This window comes from Somniosus microcephalus, chromosome 9, assembly GCF_052327205.1.
Source record: "Somniosus microcephalus isolate GS21.2 chromosome 9, FLI_Smic_1.0, whole genome shotgun sequence".
NCBI lineage: Eukaryota > Metazoa > Chordata > Chondrichthyes > Squaliformes > Somniosidae > Somniosus > Somniosus microcephalus.
Window position 1 is genome coordinate 134,575,625 of NC_140995.1, and position 21,091 is coordinate 134,596,715.

The 21,091-nt window shown below is 48.7% G+C and overlaps 1 protein-coding gene across 50 annotated transcripts in view; it reads left to right on the forward strand.

The window, feature by feature from the left end:
* Positions 1-21,091, forward strand: part of trdn (triadin) — a 732,832-nt gene that overhangs the window by 310,185 nt on the left and 401,556 nt on the right. For all 50 annotated transcript variants that reach the window (XM_085997256.1, XM_085997227.1, XM_085997243.1 and 47 more), the window contains one exon: positions 115-159. In XM_085997256.1, coding sequence (XP_085853382.1) covers positions 115-159 — 45 coding nt within the window. The remainder of the gene's footprint in view (positions 1-114; positions 160-21,091) is intronic.

Genomic DNA, 21,091 nt, shown 5'->3' on the forward strand with positions numbered 1-21,091 from the left:
AAGGTCCAGCATTGACTAGAGTCTTCTTGCTGCTTTTGTAGCACTCAAATCATTACCAGATGTAAATGCTGCCTTCTTACTGTATAATAACACTTCCTTTTTGCATTCTTACAGAAAAGAAAGATGCTGTCACTGCTACCAAGCCTAAAGAGATTAAAAGTAAGTATTTCACCTCAGTAAATAAAACAGAATTAATTTTGATTTGAAATGATGCTCTTTACCTGAAGACCATGTTGGTAGAATTTTAATTAAAAAATTTACAGGAGTCCTTTACAGTGATTTATGTCTGTGTCCTGATGCCTCAAGGTTTAGATATTCGAATGTTTTTTGATTTCGAGCTAACTGGACCAAAACAGGAGATAATTAATTTCTCTATTTAATGCAATAAGTGTCAAGTGGGTTATAAGAAGCATGACTAGCGAACATTTATGATCAATGATAATGTTCAGTGCCAGAGACAGATGAAATGTTTGAACATAATTTGCGTCACGTAAATGGACTCTTTCCTAATGTTTCTACACCTTCATTTGCATTTTACAAAGTTAGAATTTTTCACCGAAATGTTTTTCCTACATATAAATGACTTCTGGCAAAATGTTGACAGAGGTAGAGATGAGCCTAATCAATCAGGGAAGCCATGCTTATAGAATACCATTTCTAAATAAAGAAATACACAAATTGGGAATTGTTTCCCAGTGGGGTGCAAAAGTTTCGTAGATTGAAGTGGTTCAAATCAATTTATTAAAGTTCTTACTATATGTCATTGAAGGAAAACACTTTATTGAATGGACTTGTGGACTATCGGAGCCAATTTTCCTAAAATTTGCACTGGGGAATAGCTATTTTCCAAAAAAGGTCAGGGAAAAGGAGTCGGACACCGGCTACGCAAAGTCTCTGCCCCTTACTGCATTGCCATGGGATTTCTGTGGCTTTCCCCAAGGGATGGAACAGGGGCTGTGTCTCTAAAAGGCACAGACATTGCATTGCTATGGCAATGAGGCAGCAGGGGCAATCCCAGCCACCCTCCTCAATTACCTGACATTGCAGCCCAGGAGTTCCCAGAGAGAAGGCCATCCTAATAAGCTGGCTACAGGCTTGAGAAAGGCCACCCTTCAGGTTGGAAGGTCTAGGGAGGACTAGCATCAAGCCAAAGTGGACCTAATTGCATGTTAAAAAAAAGTTGTCAGTAATGGCCCACCTGTGGCCTTCTGGAGAGTAGCAGCCAAAAGACCCTAGGGGTGGCATCCAGATCCACAATTCCACTCCTGTTTCCATCCCTATGTCCTATTGCAGGCCCTGCAACAATAAAGGGGCAGGTGTAGTAAAAGCCCCATGTGCTATCCTCCCCTTAATTCTATACCCCTTAATCTTCTCTATTATGCAATCATAGAATAATACAGCACAGTAGGAGGCCATACGGCCCAGTGTGCCTGTACCAGCTCTTTGGTAGAGCAATCCAATTAGTCCCACACCCCTGCTCTTTCCCCATAGCCCTGTAATTTTTTTCTCTTCAAGTATTTATCCAATTCAGTTTTGAATGCTACAATTGAATCTGCTTCCACCACCCTTTCAAGCAGTGCATTCCAGATCACAACAACTAGTTTCCTCATGTTGTCTCTGGTTCCTTTGCCAATCACCTTAAATCTGTGTCTTCTGGTTACTGACCCTTCTGCCACTGGAAACAGTTCCTCCTTTTTACTCTAACAAAATCATTCATGATTTTGAACACCTCTATTAAATCTCCTCTTAACCTTCTCTGCTCTAAGGAGAACAACCCTAGCTTTTCCAATCTCTCCACATAACTGAAGTCTCTCATCCCTGGTATCATTCTGGTAAATCTCTTCTGCACCCTCTCCAAGGTCTTGCATTCCTGCTTAAAGTGTGGTGCCCAGAATTGAACACAGTACTCCAGCTGAGGCCTAAGGATTAGCATATCTTCCTTGCTTTTGTACTCTATCCCTCTATTAATAAAGCCAAGGATCCCATATGCTTTATTAACAACCTTCTCAACGTGTCCTGCCACTTTCAAAGACTTGTGTAGATACACCCCCAGGTCTCTCTGTTTCTGCACCCCCTTTAAAATTGTACCGTACAGTTCATATTGCCCCTCCTCATTCTTCCTACCAAAATGTATCACTTTAGTATTCTTCCATGTGATACCTTGTCAAATATGCTGTTTGGGATCTAGGCAGAGGAAAATCTGTCCACACAAATACTAAAAGAGAGTAACTGCAAAAAAAATGGCGTTTGAAATTGGTCAGAAATCTTTAAAACCTCACACAGTGATGGAACGAGACAACTGGACAGCTGTATACTATAGGAGGCCTCTAATTTAGCCCTTTTAAAAACAATTTTTCAGGGTGCCCACCCCCTTCAGCTCCCATTCTAAATGGACTGTGTGGAACTTGAGCATTGCTCAGGTATACCAGCTACATTGTGAAGCCGATCAAAATAGAAATCAGGGACCTAATGAGCATCGTGCACAACTTGCGAGCTGGCTCCAGTCTCCTTTGCATTCCATGTCCACGCTGGGGCACACTGATTGTCTTGGTTATGTTGTAGAGCTCTGCCTCTGTGCCCTATTTTCTGGGAATTAGGCACTCACCATATCTTATCAGTTCTGGTATCTGGAATGGCAAGATGCAAGGCTGAACTGAAACCATTGGGGATAATTTTTACTTTGTGCGCTAGTGCAAAACGGGTACTACCAATGGAAATAAAAATCGGGAGAGATGCAAACAAGGCTGCTGATTTGCTAACATCCATTTTGCACTATCGCACAAAGTCAAAATGACCCCCAATGTATCCTGCTTTAGTGCTGTTGAGGTAATAGCCCAACTTGGTTGGGTTACATCTGTTAGTTAAAGGGCTCGATTTTGCCATTGGTGCGGGCTGGGGGCATGTCAGCCGCTTTTCATGTTAGCCACCCGACTCCAATTTGATGTAGGAAAAATATGTGATTTTGCCCTAATTGGGCAATTGATTTCCAGCGTGTAGGAACCCCTGGCCCACTTAGTCTTTCCATCCTGAAAGTCGTCTCCGATGATGTCATCAATGCTGTTGGATTTAAGGCCTGCAAGCAGCCTTGACTCTTCTGGCGACTGCAAAGGCTCTGCAATTTATATGAAGGAGTTGAATTGTGGAAAATGTCAACGATCAAGCAAAAGTGTGCTCCTCAGTTTGATGAGCCCTCCCTCCAAGCTCTGGTGTACGGAGCCAGCTGTAATAAGGAGGTGCTGTTCCCTTCCTCAGGGAGAAAAAAGCCACCCCAGCAGACAAAAGCTGTGTGGCTACAAGTGGCCCAGGTTGTCAACTCCATTTCAATGAGCCGCAGAACCTAGCTGCAATGCAGGAAGAGGTTTCATGACCTTCTCCGCACCGGAAAAGTGAGTATGACTTTCCCATCACCCTCAATCTGATCCCCATCACCTCTCCTCACCAGCACTTTGCTTTGCCAACCTCTTCCTCCACATCCCACTTGACACTTACATCCCTGCACCCTTACCTATTCCCTCTCTCTCTATGGTCACATTCACTTAACTAATCGACCATGCAGCCCTCACACTTCCTATCACTGTGATGACATGACAACAACTACTTATAACACACAGGGATGGTCCTTTGTATCCTTCTAAGCATCTATGTTATGCCTTCACTACACTCACTCCTTCCATGGTCCATGGAGGAGCTTAGTCGCAAGGGTATTGAAAACATGGTCATTGTTCAGAATAGAATGACATCTCTTGAGGAGCGATGGTCAGCTACTGGGCAAACAAAGCAGACCTTCATGCAAATCCTCTGGAGTAGGACTTCCAGTGCAGGATTGGGTCCTCATGGCCCCCCTGCAGTGCAGCAAGGTGCTGTCAAGCCACTTGCTAACGCTGAAGTGGGGCTGACCCATGAGAGGGATGTTGGTGGCAGACAACAAGGAAGTGGGGGCTCCTCTCCAAGCGCTCTAACGACCATGCCATAGCAAAGCCCTCGGTCAGAGCCCCACCAGAGTCCTCACCCAAATGAGATGGGCGTTTCAGCCCCTGCACAGCCGTAGGAGCAGCAGACTGTTGGTGAGCCCGCACAAGTTCGCCACTCCAGAGGATGCCCACCAAAGGCGTCGAGACAGAAGCAGCAAGAGAGTGAGCAAGGGGCCTCTGCATCTGCTGAAGCCACAGGGGAAGTACCACGTAGGAGCACATGCAAGAGGAAGATAAAGCACAAGTAGTCACAAGGGTAGTCACTTGGGGGCTGTGTTGTTTTGTTTTTGGACCAGCCATCATTCTGATTGTATCATAAAGTGTTTTGATGGCAAACTGTTGAAGTTGTGGCCTGTGTCATTTCGCAAATGGGACTTTCACATTGAGGGCTTAGGGCACCTTGCGATTATCAGAATAGTGGTCAGAGTGACAGGATTCTGTAGGTTCTTCTCCATTGTCAATGATCTGGTAAGAAGGAGCGAGACTAAAGTGTTTGATTGTGCAAGCTAAGCAAATCTGGCCAGGATGAGTGCGTCCCTTGCATTCCGGGCAGCAATATGGTGGTGCTCTGGCGCCTTCTGGCCTGTGCATCTTCAGGTGGGTGACTAGCAGCTTGGTGCTTCTGTTGAGGTTCCTGCTGTTGGTGCTGCTGTTGCTCATAGTTCTGCTGCTGCCGCAGCTGGTCTTCATCCGAATCTGATGTCCGAGCGGAAAGGAATTAAATGGTCGCCATGCTTCTGGTATATGCCTCAGTTGAGGAAGCGCTTAGTCAAGGTGGGGAGAGGGGTTTCCAAGGAGGTCACACTGGAGATGGGTGTCAGGCTCCAAACTTCCACAACAATGAGTATGCCTGCTAAAAGTTCCCCCAGACCTGAAACAACAAAGTTCTGCCACCTGCAAATGATCATCGGTGAAAACTCCTTTGTAATGGTGGAGCTGCAGGTGTTCGTAAGCAATCCACTAGTGAGGCAGCCAGGATTACCTGGCATGTTCCAGAGGAGGCGTGTAGGATGGGGGAAATGTGTTAAAATCGGAAAGGCCTCTCAAAATGGGATTATAGAGGCAATTAAGTGGTTGTTAAGGGCCTTAAGGGCCAATCCCGCCTCTTGGAGGCGGGATGGAAAGCGGGTCAGAAACCACGCACTTGGGAAAATTGCTCAGAGGCAGGAACAGGCCCATCCACCAGTTTTGGCGATTTTAACAACTCGCATGACTCCAAACCTGTCTCCTCGGGGCTGGGAAAATCGAGCCCAAAGTTTCTAAAATATCTAAAAGTGCATTTCAGCAAAATACTTGTATAGACTGGAAGTAAGAATGAATTATTAATTGTTTGGATCAAAATACTGTGCTGTCTAAAAAAAAAAGTGTATGGTGTCATCATTTGAAGAATTGAAGAAGTATTTTAAAACTGCAACAAGGTTCAATCAGAAAACCAATCATAAGCTTAGCAGATTTAGTACCAGAAAGGGCGGAAAAATATGAGATGGAAGTGTACTTTTTTACTATGCTGATGTGTTTGCTCAAGGATTAACAAAAAGTAATTTAAATCTTGATAGGTAACTTAAATTGTTTATTCCCACCAGCATGACAATTTATTGGTATGTTTGCCGCTAGTCTATCTTGGTTCCAGGCTAGCTCTGCCTCTAATTTATGCAGTGCTAATCAGCACTCTATAATAGTAATCTTGGTATATGACAATGCTGTGATAAACCAAGTTGCTACACCAATTTTATTTTAAGGAAACTTTAATTCTGGAATCTATTGAGCTTACATTTCTTAGAACACTTATGTCCTTTACCAAATTACATTCAGTTATGAGGCATCACTTGAACTTGAAATATTACAATCAACACAATGCCAGGACCTGGATTTTCTGGTCTGCTGGGGATCCCAATGAATCGATGGCAGTGCAGCCTTTGTACTCAGCCATTTCTCTCTGCCCTGAATCCAATGGATGAGCTGGGGTTTGGCTAATACTTGTGGCCAGCTCCCTGGGGTATTTCTGCTCCCATTGGCTTGCCCACCTCAAGCAAACAGTGATAACAAACATCGTTGAGTTCTTCAATGTCATGAGATATGATGACCCTGAAAATTAACAGACCCTCTATCATACTCCCAGTGGAATATTGGCGGGAGTCTGCTGGAAAGGCCAGAATTTAGGCTGGGACCTGGATACGTTGGCTCTTAGCCTTGTGTGTGTTCTCTTACTTAACCTTGAAAGAGATGGAGTTTCCACCTGCCTGTTACAAGCCCGGTGGTTTAAGAGGGGGCTGGGGTGGGAGTGGGGACTCCAAACGTTAGAGTTCCCATGTTAGAGTTCTCTCAGTCAATGTGGCTAAGATAGGTGGCTGATACACCTGGGGTGACTGCTGATTAGCAGCCGTGGGCCCACTGAAGGTCCATGCAAGGATCGTGGCCTGGCCCTCCCCTCCCAAAGTCAAGCTGGAATTTTTTAAAGCAAAAAAACGTTCAATGTCACACCTTTACCAAGGGGACTGTTGGGGCAGTTACCTTCAGTTTCCATAGGCCGCTCCCCTGGCCCAGTGCTCTTCAGTTGCAATGTGCAGCCTCTACAGTGGACGAATGCCCTAGATGCGCTCCTATTGGTGCAGGTTCCTGCTAGTCACATATTAATTAGTGGACCTCCCACTGACCCTGGAAATTTGGTGGGGCCAGCAGATGGACACATCGTGCCACATACCCAGGGAGACATCTCCCTTCCCCTTAACCACCACCGACCCCCCCCCCCCCCGCCACCCCACTACTCCTGCACCCCACTGTGGATTTTCAAGGCCTGCTGGTTTACTCAAAATAAAACAGTTGTTACATAACACTAGAGCAGACCTGCCAAGGATCATTCATTTGGATAGACGGTCACTCATTTTGTTTATAAATGTAAACTACTTTGATAAGACATGTTAACATGGAGGAAATCTTAAGAATTATAATTATGATCTGCAAGTGTGACACAATCCTGTGTAGAGTTAAGTATATTTTTCAGATCCAGTAAATAAAAATATATTGGTGTCAACATGCCCCCACCACAATTTCCTGGGTCTTCACCTGGTGGAGGCCCAAAATATATAAGGGGGAAAAAATGGGTCACGCCCCCTTTGGGGCGCTAACTTCACCGGTGCGCTACTTTTAGTGCCCCGAAAAAATTAGTGCCCTCGCGCCCAAAATTCATCGGTAGTGCACCAAGAGGGAGGCGGGGTGCTACTGGAAGCGCCCCGCCTCCCTCTTGGGGCGCTGCGAGTGAATATCGCGGCACTATGTGCCGCAGCGCCATGCATTGTGGCACGTTGCACCGCGGTACTGCATGCCTTCCTTCCCTTATTAAAGGGGAGGGGCCTAGCGCAGCACGACCCGGGGCCCAGCTGGGCCACCAGGGATCGGAGTGCCGGGCTCATAGAGCACAGCCGGCACTCCACGGGGGGGCTGCAGAGGAGGACGGAAACATCAGAGGGGGCAGGTGCTGGCAGGCGGCCCACAACAAAAATGGCCGCCCGGCACCTCCCCTTTAATTTGCGCCGCCCCGGCTGCAGATAGGCCCCCCTGACCCGTTTGACATAGCATCTGGTGGTAAGTCAGGGGGCGCTACTGAAGATCATGACCGGGGCGCGAGCGGGGCGCTGCGCACGGCAATGACGTCATCGCCGGCAGCGCAGCACCATGGGTTGCTAACGGTTACCGCTGATGCTAACCTCCCGCTGAATTTCACGGGAGGCGTTGGCGGCGCCGTGCCCAGGCGCTAGTTGCTTTGCGCCCCATTAGCGCCCTTTTAGGGTGCTAACGCGAGGCACAAATCAACCGAATTTTTAGGCTGTCAACAATCTCCTTGCACTCCAAACAGGTAAATGCTTTTACTTTCAGGGGCAGTCGGAGGATCAACAAGCCATTCTTGGACAGCAGCCAGAAGGCCCTGTAGTCAGTGGCTGTTAATGGTGCTATAGGCCTCTCAGGCCTGCAGCAGCAATACACTTTCCTCCTCTACTTTTGGGTGCAAGCCTCTTCCAAAGGGTGTTCCTCTGCTGGGACAATGTCGGGGACATGGTAACAGCCTGAATCTGCAAATATAGATGGGTTCAAGTCCTTTCAGGATGAGTGCATTTTGAAATATAAACAAAAAATGCTGGAAATACTCAGCCGGTCAGGCACCATTTTGAAGAGAGAAACAGAGTTAATGTTTCAGATCTGTGACCTTGCCGGGGCCAGCAGCAGATGTCTGGGGTGGGCACATCATGCCCGAGTGCATTCTGAGTTGGTTTTACCTGACTAGAACTCAGGCAGAAAGGGGAGGGAAATCCACCCCAATGTCTATTGACAACTCTTTACTACCAGTGAGAAACCTGCTGTAATAATCCCATGTAATACAATTTGATTATATTTGATATAATGCATATTTTTGTGCCTCATTGATTAATTGAGGTAGCACAGATTCTTGTTATGTATCTTTCACGACTGCATAGTTGTGGTGCTGCTTCAGGCTTTAAGGGCCAGAGTGTCCTGGTGGCTGCAATGGTGCAACAAAATCACCTCCGTCCATGCAGTGTTATCCTGTTGCACCAAAGTGTTTGTAAGAGTAAGCTACCCTTAAGCTCAGTGAAAATGACTGGCTGCCACGTTAAAGCTCCTGCAAACTCAAGGTACCCTCGCAACGCTGAACATCCAGTTTCTGTCGGCATTCTTTCACCCAGGCGTTCATCCAGCATTAATACTGCAAATGACACGGAAGCTGTTATTATGTTAACTTGCATGTTATTTTACTGCCATTTAAATGCTCCTGCCTGTTTCAGGAGGGAGCTTCCCGCTACCGCCCCTTGAGTCCCAGGAAATGCATGTCATTTGCAAAAGGGCAGACATCCAGAGCGATGATCCTCTCTTTCTTCTCTGTAATGTCCCAGGAACTGACTCACTTGGGAGGCTAGAGACTGGAAAACTGGCCCCAATAAATTGTTTGAAATCAAAATGCTTGCCTCTGGCTCTTCTGTGCAGGATGTTGATGTGATGAAATATTCCATTCCATTCATCGACTGTGGTCAGTTTCAGTGTCATTTCCCTTCCCCCAGTCCTCATTGTATTGTTTATTGGAATGTGCTGTGTGTGTAGGGCTCCGCCCATACCTGGTCCCTTTTGTAAGCTAGCTCAGTCTGGCCTCAGTCTCCAGAAGGAAGATACCTCTCTCTCTTACGTGTAACTTTCTAAGTTAATAAAAGCCTTGTTTTGTTTCGCTAACATCGAGTCTCGGAATTATTGAGGCACATCAATTTTATTAACTTATTTTTCAATACTATGGATCAACTCCTGAAACCCGAACATTTGGATTTGGATCAACATGCTCCGGACGCATCAGCACGCTTCGGACACTGGTTTGAGTGTATGGAATTCTTCCTGGACAATTCCGCAGCCGTCAAAGACGCTACGGATGCTGTGAGGATGAGACTCGGAATTCTGCGGAATTGGGTAAGCCACCGGGTTTACCCCCACATCCAAGACGCCGATACGTACCTGGCCGCCTGCGACATCTTAAAGGCGCATTACCAGCAGCCTACGAATGAGGTGTATGCTAGGCATTTGCTCGCTACTCGCGCACAGCGACCTGGGGAATTGGTGGAGGAGTTCCTAAGCACCCTGAAAATGCTTGGCAAAGACTGCAAGTGCCGAGATGTAAAAGCCGCAGTGTACACTGACGAGCTTGTTCGCGATGCCTTCATCACAGGCCTCAGCTCCACTTACATCCGGCAAAGACTGCTGGAAAAAACGGGGTTGGACCTGAAACAGGCTGCGGACACCGCGCGATCCCTGGATGTGGCCCAGAGAAACTCGGACGCCTACTCTTCAGCCCGCGCCGTCCACGCCGCCACGTGTGCACCGAGGGCGCCGCCATCTTGGAAGGCATCTTCCCCGCCTGGCAGCCCGACACCGGCGGGGCCCCGCTCTCCCCCCAGAAGCCCTACGACAGCCGCGATGCGTCAGGGACCCAACTGCTACTTCTGCGGGCAGCCAAAACACACCAGAAACCTGTGCCCGGCGAAAGGCACCACCTGCTTTAAGTGCGGTAAGAAGGGGCACTTCGGGAAGGTGTGCAGAGGGAACCCCGCCGGACAACCAACCGCCGGAAAACCCGCCACCGCCGCGTGTGCGCCGTGGGAGCGGCCATCTTGGACGCCATCTTGCCCGACCTCGTGGGGTCCACCATCTTATGAGCAGACAGCGTGGACGCCATCTTGTATCGATCAGGGCCCTACAGTGGCATCGGTCACAGTGGACCAGACCAGGCCGCACCCGCTATCCAAATCAATGGTGGACATCGAGGTAAACGGGTGCCGGGTTAAATGTTTAATTGACAGTGGAAGCACGGAGAGTTTTATCCACCCTGAACTAGCACAGCAACTCTCCCGAAAGGTGGTCCCTGCTCAGGGTACCATCTCTATGGCTGATAAAACCCAGACATCGACCATTCTGGGTTACTGCACGGTACAATTGGGCGTTAACGGAACTGTATACGATAATTTTAAAGTATTAATCATGAAGAACCTATGTGCGAGCGTGATCTTGGGCCTGGATTTCCAGTGCAACCACCAAAGCATCACGCTCAAGTACGGTGGGTCCCAGCCGCCCCTCACAGTGTGCGGTCTGGCTACCCTGAAGGTAAAGCCGCCTTCGCTATTCGCGAACCTTACCCCTAACTGCCGGCCAATAGCGACCAAAAGCAGGAGGTACAGCTGGGAGGACAGGCGGTTTATCGCGACCGAGGTAGACAGGCTCCTGAAAGAGCGCATTATTGAACGCAGCAACAGCCCGTGGCGCGCCCAAGTGGTAGTGGTAAGGGGTAGCGAGAAGAAACGGATGGTGATCGACTATAGTCAAACGATCAACAGGTACACCCAACTAGACGCCTACCCGCTACCCCACATATCAGAAATGGTGAACCAAATCGCCCAATACCGGGTGTTCTCCACCATCGACCTCAAGTCAGCATACCACCAGCTCCCTATCAGACCAGAGGACCGCCCGTACACCGCCTTCGAGGCGAACGGACGCCTCTACCAATTCCTCAGAGTCCCCTTTGGGGTGACGAATGGGGTCTCGGTTTTTCAGAGGGAGATGGACCGCATGGTCGATGACCACCACTTGCAGGCAACCTTCCCCTACCTCGACAACGTCACCATCTGCGGCCACAATCAGCAGGATCACGACTCGAACCTCGAGAGGTTCCTGGAAACCGCACAAAAACTCAACCTCACCTACAACGAGGACAAGTGCGTTTTCAACACCACGCGCCTCTGCATACTAGGCAGCGTGGTGGAGAATGGGGAAATCGGACCAGACCCCGACCGATTGCAGCCCCCCTACGGGAGCTGCCCCTGCCCAACACTCCCAAAGCCCTGAAAAGGTGCCTGGGGTTATTTTCTTATTATTCCCAATGGGTCCCCAACTACTCCGACAAAGCCCGCCCCCTCTTGAAAGCATCCTCTTTTCCGCTCTCTGCTGAGGCCCACGCCGCCTTCAAAAGCATTAAGCAGGATATTGAGCGGGCCACGCTACAGGCAGTGGACGAGAACACTCCATTTCAAGTGGAAAGTGATGCGTCTGACTTCGCCTTGGCGGCCACCCTCAACCAGGCGGGGCGGCCCGTAGCTTTCTTCTCGAGGACCCTCCAAGGGCCCGAGATCAGACACTCCTCCGTGGAAAAGGAGGCCCAAGCCATCGTGGAGGCAGTGCGCCACTGGCGCCACTACCTAGCCGGCAAACGCTTCACCCTACTTACCGACCAGCGGTCGGTAGCGTTTATGTTCAATAATAAACAGAGGGGGAAGATTAAAAATGATAAGATTCTTAGGTGGCGGATCGAGCTCTCCACCTTCGAGTACGACATCATTTACCGGCCAGGGGCCCTTAACGAATCCCCCGACGCCCTCTCACGAGGGATGTGTGCCAGCGCCACCGGGGATCGGCTACAGACCCTCCACAACGACCTCTGCCACCCAGGGGTCACGCAGCTGTTCCACTTCATAAAGTCCCGTAACTTACCCTACTCGATTGAGGAAGTTCGGTCTCTGACCAGGAACTGCCGCACTTGCGCTGAGTGCAAGCCTCGGTTCTACCGCCCAGATAGAGCCCACTTAATCAAAGCTACACGGCCCTTTGAGCGGCTCAGCTTAGATTTCAAGGGCCCCCTCCCGTCCGCCGACCGCAATGTTTACTTCCTGAACATTGTGGACGAATACTCCCGGTTCCCATTCGCCTTCCCCTGCCCAGACAAGACCAGCGCCACGGTCATTAAATGCCTCAACTGCCTGTTCGGTATGCCGAGCTACATCCATACGGATAGGGGGGCGTCCTTCATGAGTGAAGAGCTACGCCAGTACATGCTGTCCAGGGGGATCGCCACGAGCCGTACCACCAGCTACAACCCCCGGGGTAACGGCCAAGTGGAGCGAGAGAACGGGACAGTATGGAAAGCAGTCACTCTAGCTCTAAGGACCAAGGGCCTCCCTATCTCCCGCTGGCAGGAAGTCCTCTCGGATGTGCTCCATTCAATACGGTCGTTATTGTGTACGGCCACTAATGCCACGCCTCATGAACGAATGTTTGTCTTTCCCCGGAAATCCACCTCAGGCGTATCCATGCCGTCATGGCTCTCCACCCCAGGTCCGGTACTCGTGCGAAGGCAAGTGAGGGGCCACAAGACGGACCCTCTCGTGGAGCCAGTACACCTACTCCACGCCAACCCCCAATACGCATATGTCCGGCACGCCGACGGAAGGGAGGACACCGTGTCCATAAAAGACGTCGCCCCAGCCAGCATCGACAACAACCACGGCAATAGCAGCAACAACGATCACAGCAACTCTTACCCACCCACTACTCTTTCATCACCCCCGGAAGAACATCGACCAACGGCACCCCCACCAACTACCCCTTCAACAACCCTGGCGGCACCCCCGGCAGAGACCCAGGAGACTACCGGGGACACCCAGCCGACACCCGCGGCACCACAACAGCCACGTCGGTCGCAGAGGACTATCAAACCCCCGAACAGACTAAATCTATAGAAGGGGTGAATGTGATGAAATATTCCATTCATCACTGCCTGTGACTGTGGTCGGTTTCAGTGTCATTTCCCTTCCCCCAGTCCTCATTGTATTGTTTATTGGAATGTGCTGGAATGTGCTGTGTGTGTAGGGCTCCGCCCATACCTGGCCCCTTTTGTAAGCTAGCTCAGTCTGGCCTCAGTCTCCAGAAGGAAGATACCTCTCTCTCTTACGTGTTACTTTCTAAGTTAATAAAAGCCTTGTTTTGTTTCGCTAACATCGAGTCTCGGAATTATTGAGGCACATCAGTTGATTCATAATCATATGCATGTGAAATAGGCATCCAGGATTGCTAGACATTGCAGGACATGGAAAGGATACAGTAATGTTAAGACAGGTGTATTTCAGCCATTTCTTAAACATTTTCTCAATTTTTCCCCCATTGGCACTTAGATACTCGTGAGCTATTATGTCAATTGTTCTCATTTTATTTACCCCCAGCACCATTACTGGCAACAGTGAATTTCCCAAAAGATGCTCCTATCTGATGTCTTTGAAAGTGGAAGAGTAGAATCAACAGAATAATACCAGGCAGGTCAGGTTGCACGAGAGGTGCCCTGTGCCCACCTGCTAGCACCCACACACACACATCTGCACACACAGAGGGAACATAACTCACTTTGGCAGCTGATTAGTTCAGGTAGACTGGGCAGTACTTGCAGACTGGGCAGTTAAATGGAAAATAAACTTTAACATAGATAAATGTGTGATGACGCACTTTGGTAGGAAACATATAAATGATCACTCACAACTTAGAAAATAAGAAAGAGCAAAGGGATCTAGGGATACAAGTGAACAAATCATTAAAAGCAGCATCACAGGTCTGCAAAGCAATTAAAAATGCTAACTGGGATTTATTTCTAGGGGTACAGAATTCAAAAGTAGTGAAGTTATATTAAACTTGTACAGGATCCTGGTCAGGCCGCACTTAGCATACTGTGCACATTTCTGGTCTCCATACTATAAAAATGACATAGAAGCACTGGAAAAAGTGCAATAAAGATTTACAAGGATGGTACCAGAACTGAGAAATTATAGCTATCTGGAAAGATTGAACATGTTGGGGCTTTTTTCTTTAGAATTATGAATGGGTTGGACAGGGTAGATGTGGAGAGAATGTTTCGACTTGTGGGAGAATCCCAAACTAGGGCCCATAAATACAAGATAGTTACTAATAAATCCAATAGGGAAATAAAAAGAAATTTCTTTAGAACATAAGATAAGAATATAAGAAATAGGAGCAGGACAATGTTTCCACTAATATTTTTTTGGGTGCGCGGCCCCTTTAACGGACTGTACGATCATTCAAATTTCTGCACATGCGCGGTTTTGCCATTGTAAAGCCACTGAGCGGCATTGCGCGGGACCTCCAGAGCGCTGCGTGGCCGTGCAGCTTAACGGGAACATTGGGAGTAGGCCGTCTGGCCCTTCGAACCTGCTCTGCCATTCAATAAGATCATGGCTGATCTTCTACCTCCAATCCACTTTCCTAACCTATCCCATATCCCTTGATTCCCTTAGAGTCCAAAAATCTATCGATCTCTGGCCGTGAAATTTGGCCCGTTTGCGCCAGCTGTTTAGGCCGGTTTGGATGAAAAAATGGCGGCCTGCTTGCTTTCGCCCACTTCCGTTATGGAACGCGGCGGCTGCCATTTTTGGCAGGTCGGCAGCGCTGCTGTTTCCTGCGCTCACTCCAGATATGGAAATTAGTCAGATTGTGACGTCAATCAGTGTGCAATGCTGAACTGACGCAGAATCTGGATTTTTGCACATCGCCGCTCCTTTTAATGCCCTCTCCAAAGCCGCACAGCTGAACGTGCGTGTAGCAGTACGATGGACCCCCTACCAGCGCTTCTTAAAGGGACACACGCAACTTTCAGGTAAGTTTAGATTTTTGCTTTTGTACTGATTTCTTTACATTTTATTGGAGTAGTGGCTTGGTGTAAGACCTTTAAAAATTATTAAAGTGTGCAGGGAGTGCTGCTGGATGTTTACAACACTTTGGCTCTTAACTAAGGCCTCCGAGAACACCATTTGCTCCCAGCCCTGAGGGTGCTAGTTGCAGTCCCCCTTGGGCTGCAGCATGAAATGGAGATGGAGCAGAGGCAGCAAAGGGGACAAGCTGCTCGCAGGAGGAGAGGGACGAACAGGAGGAGGAGGAAGAGGAAGAAGCAGAATAGGAGGAAGCAGAAGAGAAGGAAGCGGAAGATGATGATGCAGAAGAGGAGGACGCAGAAGAGGAGGAAGCGTAAGGAAGGAGGCAACCCAGACAGCCTCTTTACGGCTGGGATATCTGGGATCAAATCACCCACCTGCGGTACCAGTTAAAACAACCCCAATTCCTCATTCACCAATAGCCCCACACCTTACCTTTCCTCTGTTACTGACCATCACAGCGTCCTCTTGGCCACAATGCTGAAATAAAAGTCACCACAAAGCAAACTTTACAATCCAACTTTATCCATCTATGCATCCAATATTACATCAAAAAATCAACTAATCACCATTGTGCTTTCCATTAGTGACTGTCTTGTGTGTGCCTTTGCCTATCCTACTGATGTCATGCAGTGCTACCCCAGTGGCTGCAGCATGGCTGGTGGAAGGCTGCTCACTTTCAGTGGGGGAGACTGCAGATGGCCTTGCAGGATGACCTCGAGGAGCTGGTGGCTCGGAATGTGAAATCGAGTGATGGTGTTTCTTCTTCTTCTTCTTCTTCACTCTCCTCTCCCTCTTCTTGTTGACCCACTGGCTGGGCAGGCTGGATTTCTTGGGTGTCTGAAATAAGGAAGGCACAAGGAGTAGGGTTGTGGTAATGGAAGGGGGGTAAAGCAAGAGGTGCATGCTTACACCATGTGCAGCTTGTAAATCAGAAGAGATTGTGGGATGCCCAATCACAGTAAGTCATGTGAAAGAAGGTATGCCTGGGTGATTAACAGCCAGCACACTCTGATTGGCCTCATCTGCTAAGATGCCACTATCTATATCTCTAGGCCTGGAAACACCTACATTCTCTGGTCATTAGAGAACTAGATGCAGAGTTGTGTTATCTGCTGCTCAGAGATGTACAGCTGTCATGCAGACTAGGACTGGCACATCCGGTGACAGTAATGGTGAGCTGTGGCCTGAACTTTGCTCAATTATTGCAAGGCTGACCTATGAGGATGATGAGATAGAATCCAACCCCCCTCACAATTATTTCCACTTCCACATCAGCAACCATCAAGCAGTCACTTGCATGGAGACTCATCAAGGACAGAGGCAGTCAGTGCCCACTGGAAGGAGCACTTCAAAGATCTCCTTAACCAAGACTCTGTCTTCGATGCGAGTGTCCTCAACTCCATCCCGCAGCATGCTACCCGCCACCTCCTCAGCACAACCTCAGCCCAGCATGAGGTTGAAAAGGCCATCCGACAACTGAAGAACAACAAGGCCTCGGGAGCAGATGGAATCCCCGCTGAGGCGCTAAAACATGGTGGAGAAGCACTATTGGCGCGAATACATGAACTCATTTCACTTATTTGGAAGGAGGAGAGCATGCCAGGGGATCTCAGAGATGCCGTAATCGTGACCATCTTCAAGAAAGGTGACAAGTCCGATTGTGGTAATTACAGAGGAGTCTCCCGGCTGTCTGCCACAGGGAAAGTCATCGCAAGAATCCTCCTCAATTGCCTTCTCCCAGTGGCTGACGAGCTCCTCCCAGAATCGCAATGTGGATTTCGCCCACTAAGGGGCACAATGGACATGATCTTCACCATGTGTCAACTACAAGAGAAATGCAGGGAACAGCACCAACTGCTGTACATGGCCTTCTTTGACCTCACAAAGGCCTTCGACACGGTCAACTCTGAGGGATTATGGAGTGTCCTCCTCAAATTCGTCTGCCCCCAAAAGTTTGTCAACATCCTGCACCTGCTTCACGACGACATGCAAGCCGTGATCCTGACCAACGGATCCACCACAGACCCAATTCACGTACAGACCGGGATCAAGCAAGGCTGTGTCATCGCACCAACACTCTTCTCAATCTTCCTGGCTGCAATGCTCCATCTCAGCCTCAGTAACCTCCCTGCGGGAGTGAAGCTAATCTACAGAACAAACTGGAAACTGTTCAACCACCGTCGCCTCCAGTCCAGATCCAAGGTCGGCCCATCCTCTGTCATCGAATTACAGTATGCAGACGATGCTTGCGTCTGCGCAAATTCTGAGGTCGAACTCCAAACCGTCATCAACACCTTCACCGAAGCATACGAGAGCATGGGCCTTACACTAAACATCAATAAGACAAAGGTCCTCTACCAAACTGCCCCCACCACACAGTACTGCTCCCCGATTATCAAAATCCATGACGAGACCTTGGACAACGTGGACCACTTTCCATAGCTCGGGAGCCTACTGTCAATAAGGGCAGATGTCGATGATGAAGTCCAACACCGCCTTCAGTGTGCCAGTGCAGCCTTCGGTCGCCTGAGGAAGAGAGTGTTTGAAGACCAGGACCTCAAACCCAGCACTAAGCTCATGGTCTACAGAGCAGTAGTGATACCCGCCCTCCTGTATGCTTCAGAGACATGGACCATGTACAGCAGGCACCTCAAGCCCTGGAGAGGTACCACCAACGCTGCCTCTGCAAAATCCTGCAAATCTATTGGCAGGATAGACGCACCAACGTTAGTGTTCTCGCTCAGGCCAACATCCCCAGCATCGAAGCTTTGACCACGCACGATCAGCTCCGATGGACGGGCCACATCGTCCGCATGCCCAATACGAGACTCCCAAAACAAGTGCTCTACTCAGGGCTCCGACATGGCAAGAGAGCCCCAGGTGGGCAGAGGAAACGTTTCAAGGACACCCTCAAAGCCTCCTTGAAAAAGTGTAACATCCCCACCGACACCTGGAAATCCCTGGCCCAAGTCTGCACAAAGTGGAGGAGAAGCATCTGGGAACGCGCTGAACACCTCGAGTCTCTTCGCTGGGAGTAAGCGGAGGCCAAGCGCAAACTACGGAAGGAGCGCACGTCAACCCAAGCACCCGACCCACCCGCCCCACCTGTGACAGAGACTGTAGGTCCCACATTGGACTCATCAGTCACCTGAGAAATCATTTTTAGTGTGGAAGCAAGTCATCCTCAGTTCCGAGGGACTGCCTAAGAGAAGACAGGCCTTATATAATGATTCCTTTGGGCAGGAGGTTAGAATGGTTTATTTATATGAGTGTCTGGCATGAGGCAGAAATGTGTATGAAGTTTCTTTTGTTGGAACTGGAGATTTCTTTTACTGAAATTGTGCTTCACTTCTCATGCCTCCTGCTCTCTTCAGAAATAATGATTGTCGCCACAATGAGTAGCATTCAATAGCATTGCGGATCTTATGACAGACTGATAACCTCCATCCATTCCCAACAGGTTTGAGTGGCACAGCATTGTTATTTCTGGGTGTCCGATCACTAACTGCATTTCGGACACCCAGAAATTCAAGCACAGAAGTCCTGCTGCTCAAGTAACTGGTGTAAAAGAAAAAAAGGGTTAAGGAGCCAAAGAGATTTTTTTTGCTCCAATCTTTCTTATATTCTTATGTAAAGAATGAAGTGCAACTGAGCTGCTTTTGTCAATATGAAGTCTTCCAATTCAGCTTAAAACATGAGACATTCATAATAACCACGTTAGATAAGGCAATTTTTCTTGTTCTTATAAATCACTGTGTCTACAAGCTCATTAAAAACTCCTACACATTTTTACTTTTGATCTATTGTACTCATTTTAGGGAGGCATATTCTCTGCTGGTTGAAATACTCATTTCCATTAATTTATCAACTAATTTTCATCAGCATTCCTCACCATGGTTTTGATATTATCTTTCAGTTTCTACTGGGGATGCAGTTGAACAGTGATTGTGACCCTGAACGATCAGTCCTCAGCAAAGGCCTGAGCTTCATCCCCCAGCAAAGGCCTGAGCTTCATCCCCTTACGCCTCCACCTCAATGAATTTTGAGCTCGGCATGATGCCGAGCTCTTTTTCCATCGCCTTCGTCGCCGTGCCCACTTGTTTGGCTGGGAGTCTTTCCGCTCACACAGTGGACCCTTTCTCCCGCTTTCAGAATTCCCGGTCTACCTGGACCGCTCCCTCTGGCCTCTTACCCTCTCTAGATCTTTTCATTGCAAACTGCCGACGTGACATCGGCTGTCTCAATTTCTCTGCTCCCCTCACTCACTCCAACCTACCTCCCTCTGAACTTGCAGCACTCCTTCTCTCCGATCCAATCCCAGCATTGGCCCAGAAATTCGTGTCAGAGGCTTCCCACGGGTGCAAGCCCCCGACCTGCACTTAGCTAGCGCGTCGGCCATTGTGCTGTGGGCCCCCGTGGAATTCTGATCCTGGGCCTGCTCCAGCTGCCGGCGCGCAGTGCTTGCGTATCCCAGGGGCGCAGTTAGTTCAATGCATCCCTTGGGATCACGTGGGCCATGGGGAGCCAATCGGAGCAGGGAATGCTCCATTCATAAGTCTGACAGGAAGACCTGTCAAAACTTAGAAATACTACGGGCCCCATAACATCACTAAATCTTCAAATAAATTTTTTAAAAACATCACATTTTTAAAATAAACTATAAATTACATGAAATAACTATTTTAATCAATAATTTAAATTTTTGAAAAAAATAATTTTATTTTCTAACGGGGCTAAAAATAAACTTACCTTTCTTTAAAGTATTTAAAAATAATAAACCTGTGGAAAAAATGTTTTAATTTTAATTAATTCACCACTTACCTTGTAAAAAGCAGGCCTTACACTTGTTTTTTATATGTCTAACTTCTGGAGACTTACGCTCCCGGGAAAACCTGTAAAAAAAAACAAAGTTCGATGCGCACGCGCAGCTTCTCCCGCGCACGCGTTCGACCTCTGAACCCCTGTTTTCAGGGGAACGGAAGTGCCGGTTTCCCGCGCATGCGCAGTGCATGCAGGAAACCGGCACTTCCATTGGACTTACGGGTGAGTACCCCATGCATACTCACCCGTGGAGACCTGAATTTCTGGGCCATTGTCATTAAACCTGCTGACAAGGGTGGTGCTGTTGTTGTTTGGCAAACCGACCTCTACTGTGCGGAGACTGAACGCCAACTCTCTGACACCTCCTCCTACCTCCCCCTGGACCATGACCCCACTACCAAACATCAAGCCATTGTTTCCATGACTGTCACTGACCTCATCTCCTCTGGAGATCTTCCCCCCACAGCTGTCAACCTCATAGTCCCCCAACCCCGCACAACCCGCTTCTACCTCCTTCCCAAGATCCACAAACAGGACTGCCCTGGTAGACCCATCATTTCAGCCTGTTCTAGCCCCATGGAACTGATTTCTTCCTATCTCGGCTCTATTTTTTCTCCCCTTGTCCAGTCTCTTCTCACCTACATTTGCGACTCTTCCGACGCCCTCCGCCACTTTAATAGTTTCCAGTTTCCTGGCCCCAAAGGTCTCCTTTTCACCATGGACGTCCAATCCCTCTACACCTCCATCCCCCACCAGGACGGCCTGCGGGCGCTCCGCTTCTTCCTTGAACAGAGGCCCAACCAGTCCCCATCCACCACCACCCTCCTCTGCCTGGCTGAACTTGTTCTCACATTGAACAACTTCTCCTCTGACTCCACTCACTTCCTCCAAATTAAAGGTGTTGCTATGGGAACCCGCATGGGCTCTAGATATGCCTGCCTTTTCGTGGGATATGTGGAACATTCTTTGTTCCATTCCTGCTCAGGTCCCCTCCCTCACCTCTTTTTCTGGTACATTGATGACTGTATTGGTGCCGTTTCCTGCACTCGCTCTGAATGAGAAAATTTCATTCACTTTGCCTCCAATTTCCACCCTTCCCTCACCTTCACATGGTCCATCTCCGACTCTTCCCTTCCCTTCCTCGACTTCTCTGTCTCCATTTCTGGGGATAGACTATCGACAAACATCCACTATAAGCCCATTGACTCCCACAGCTACCTGGACTACACGCCCTCCCACCCCACTTCCTGTAAGGACTCTATT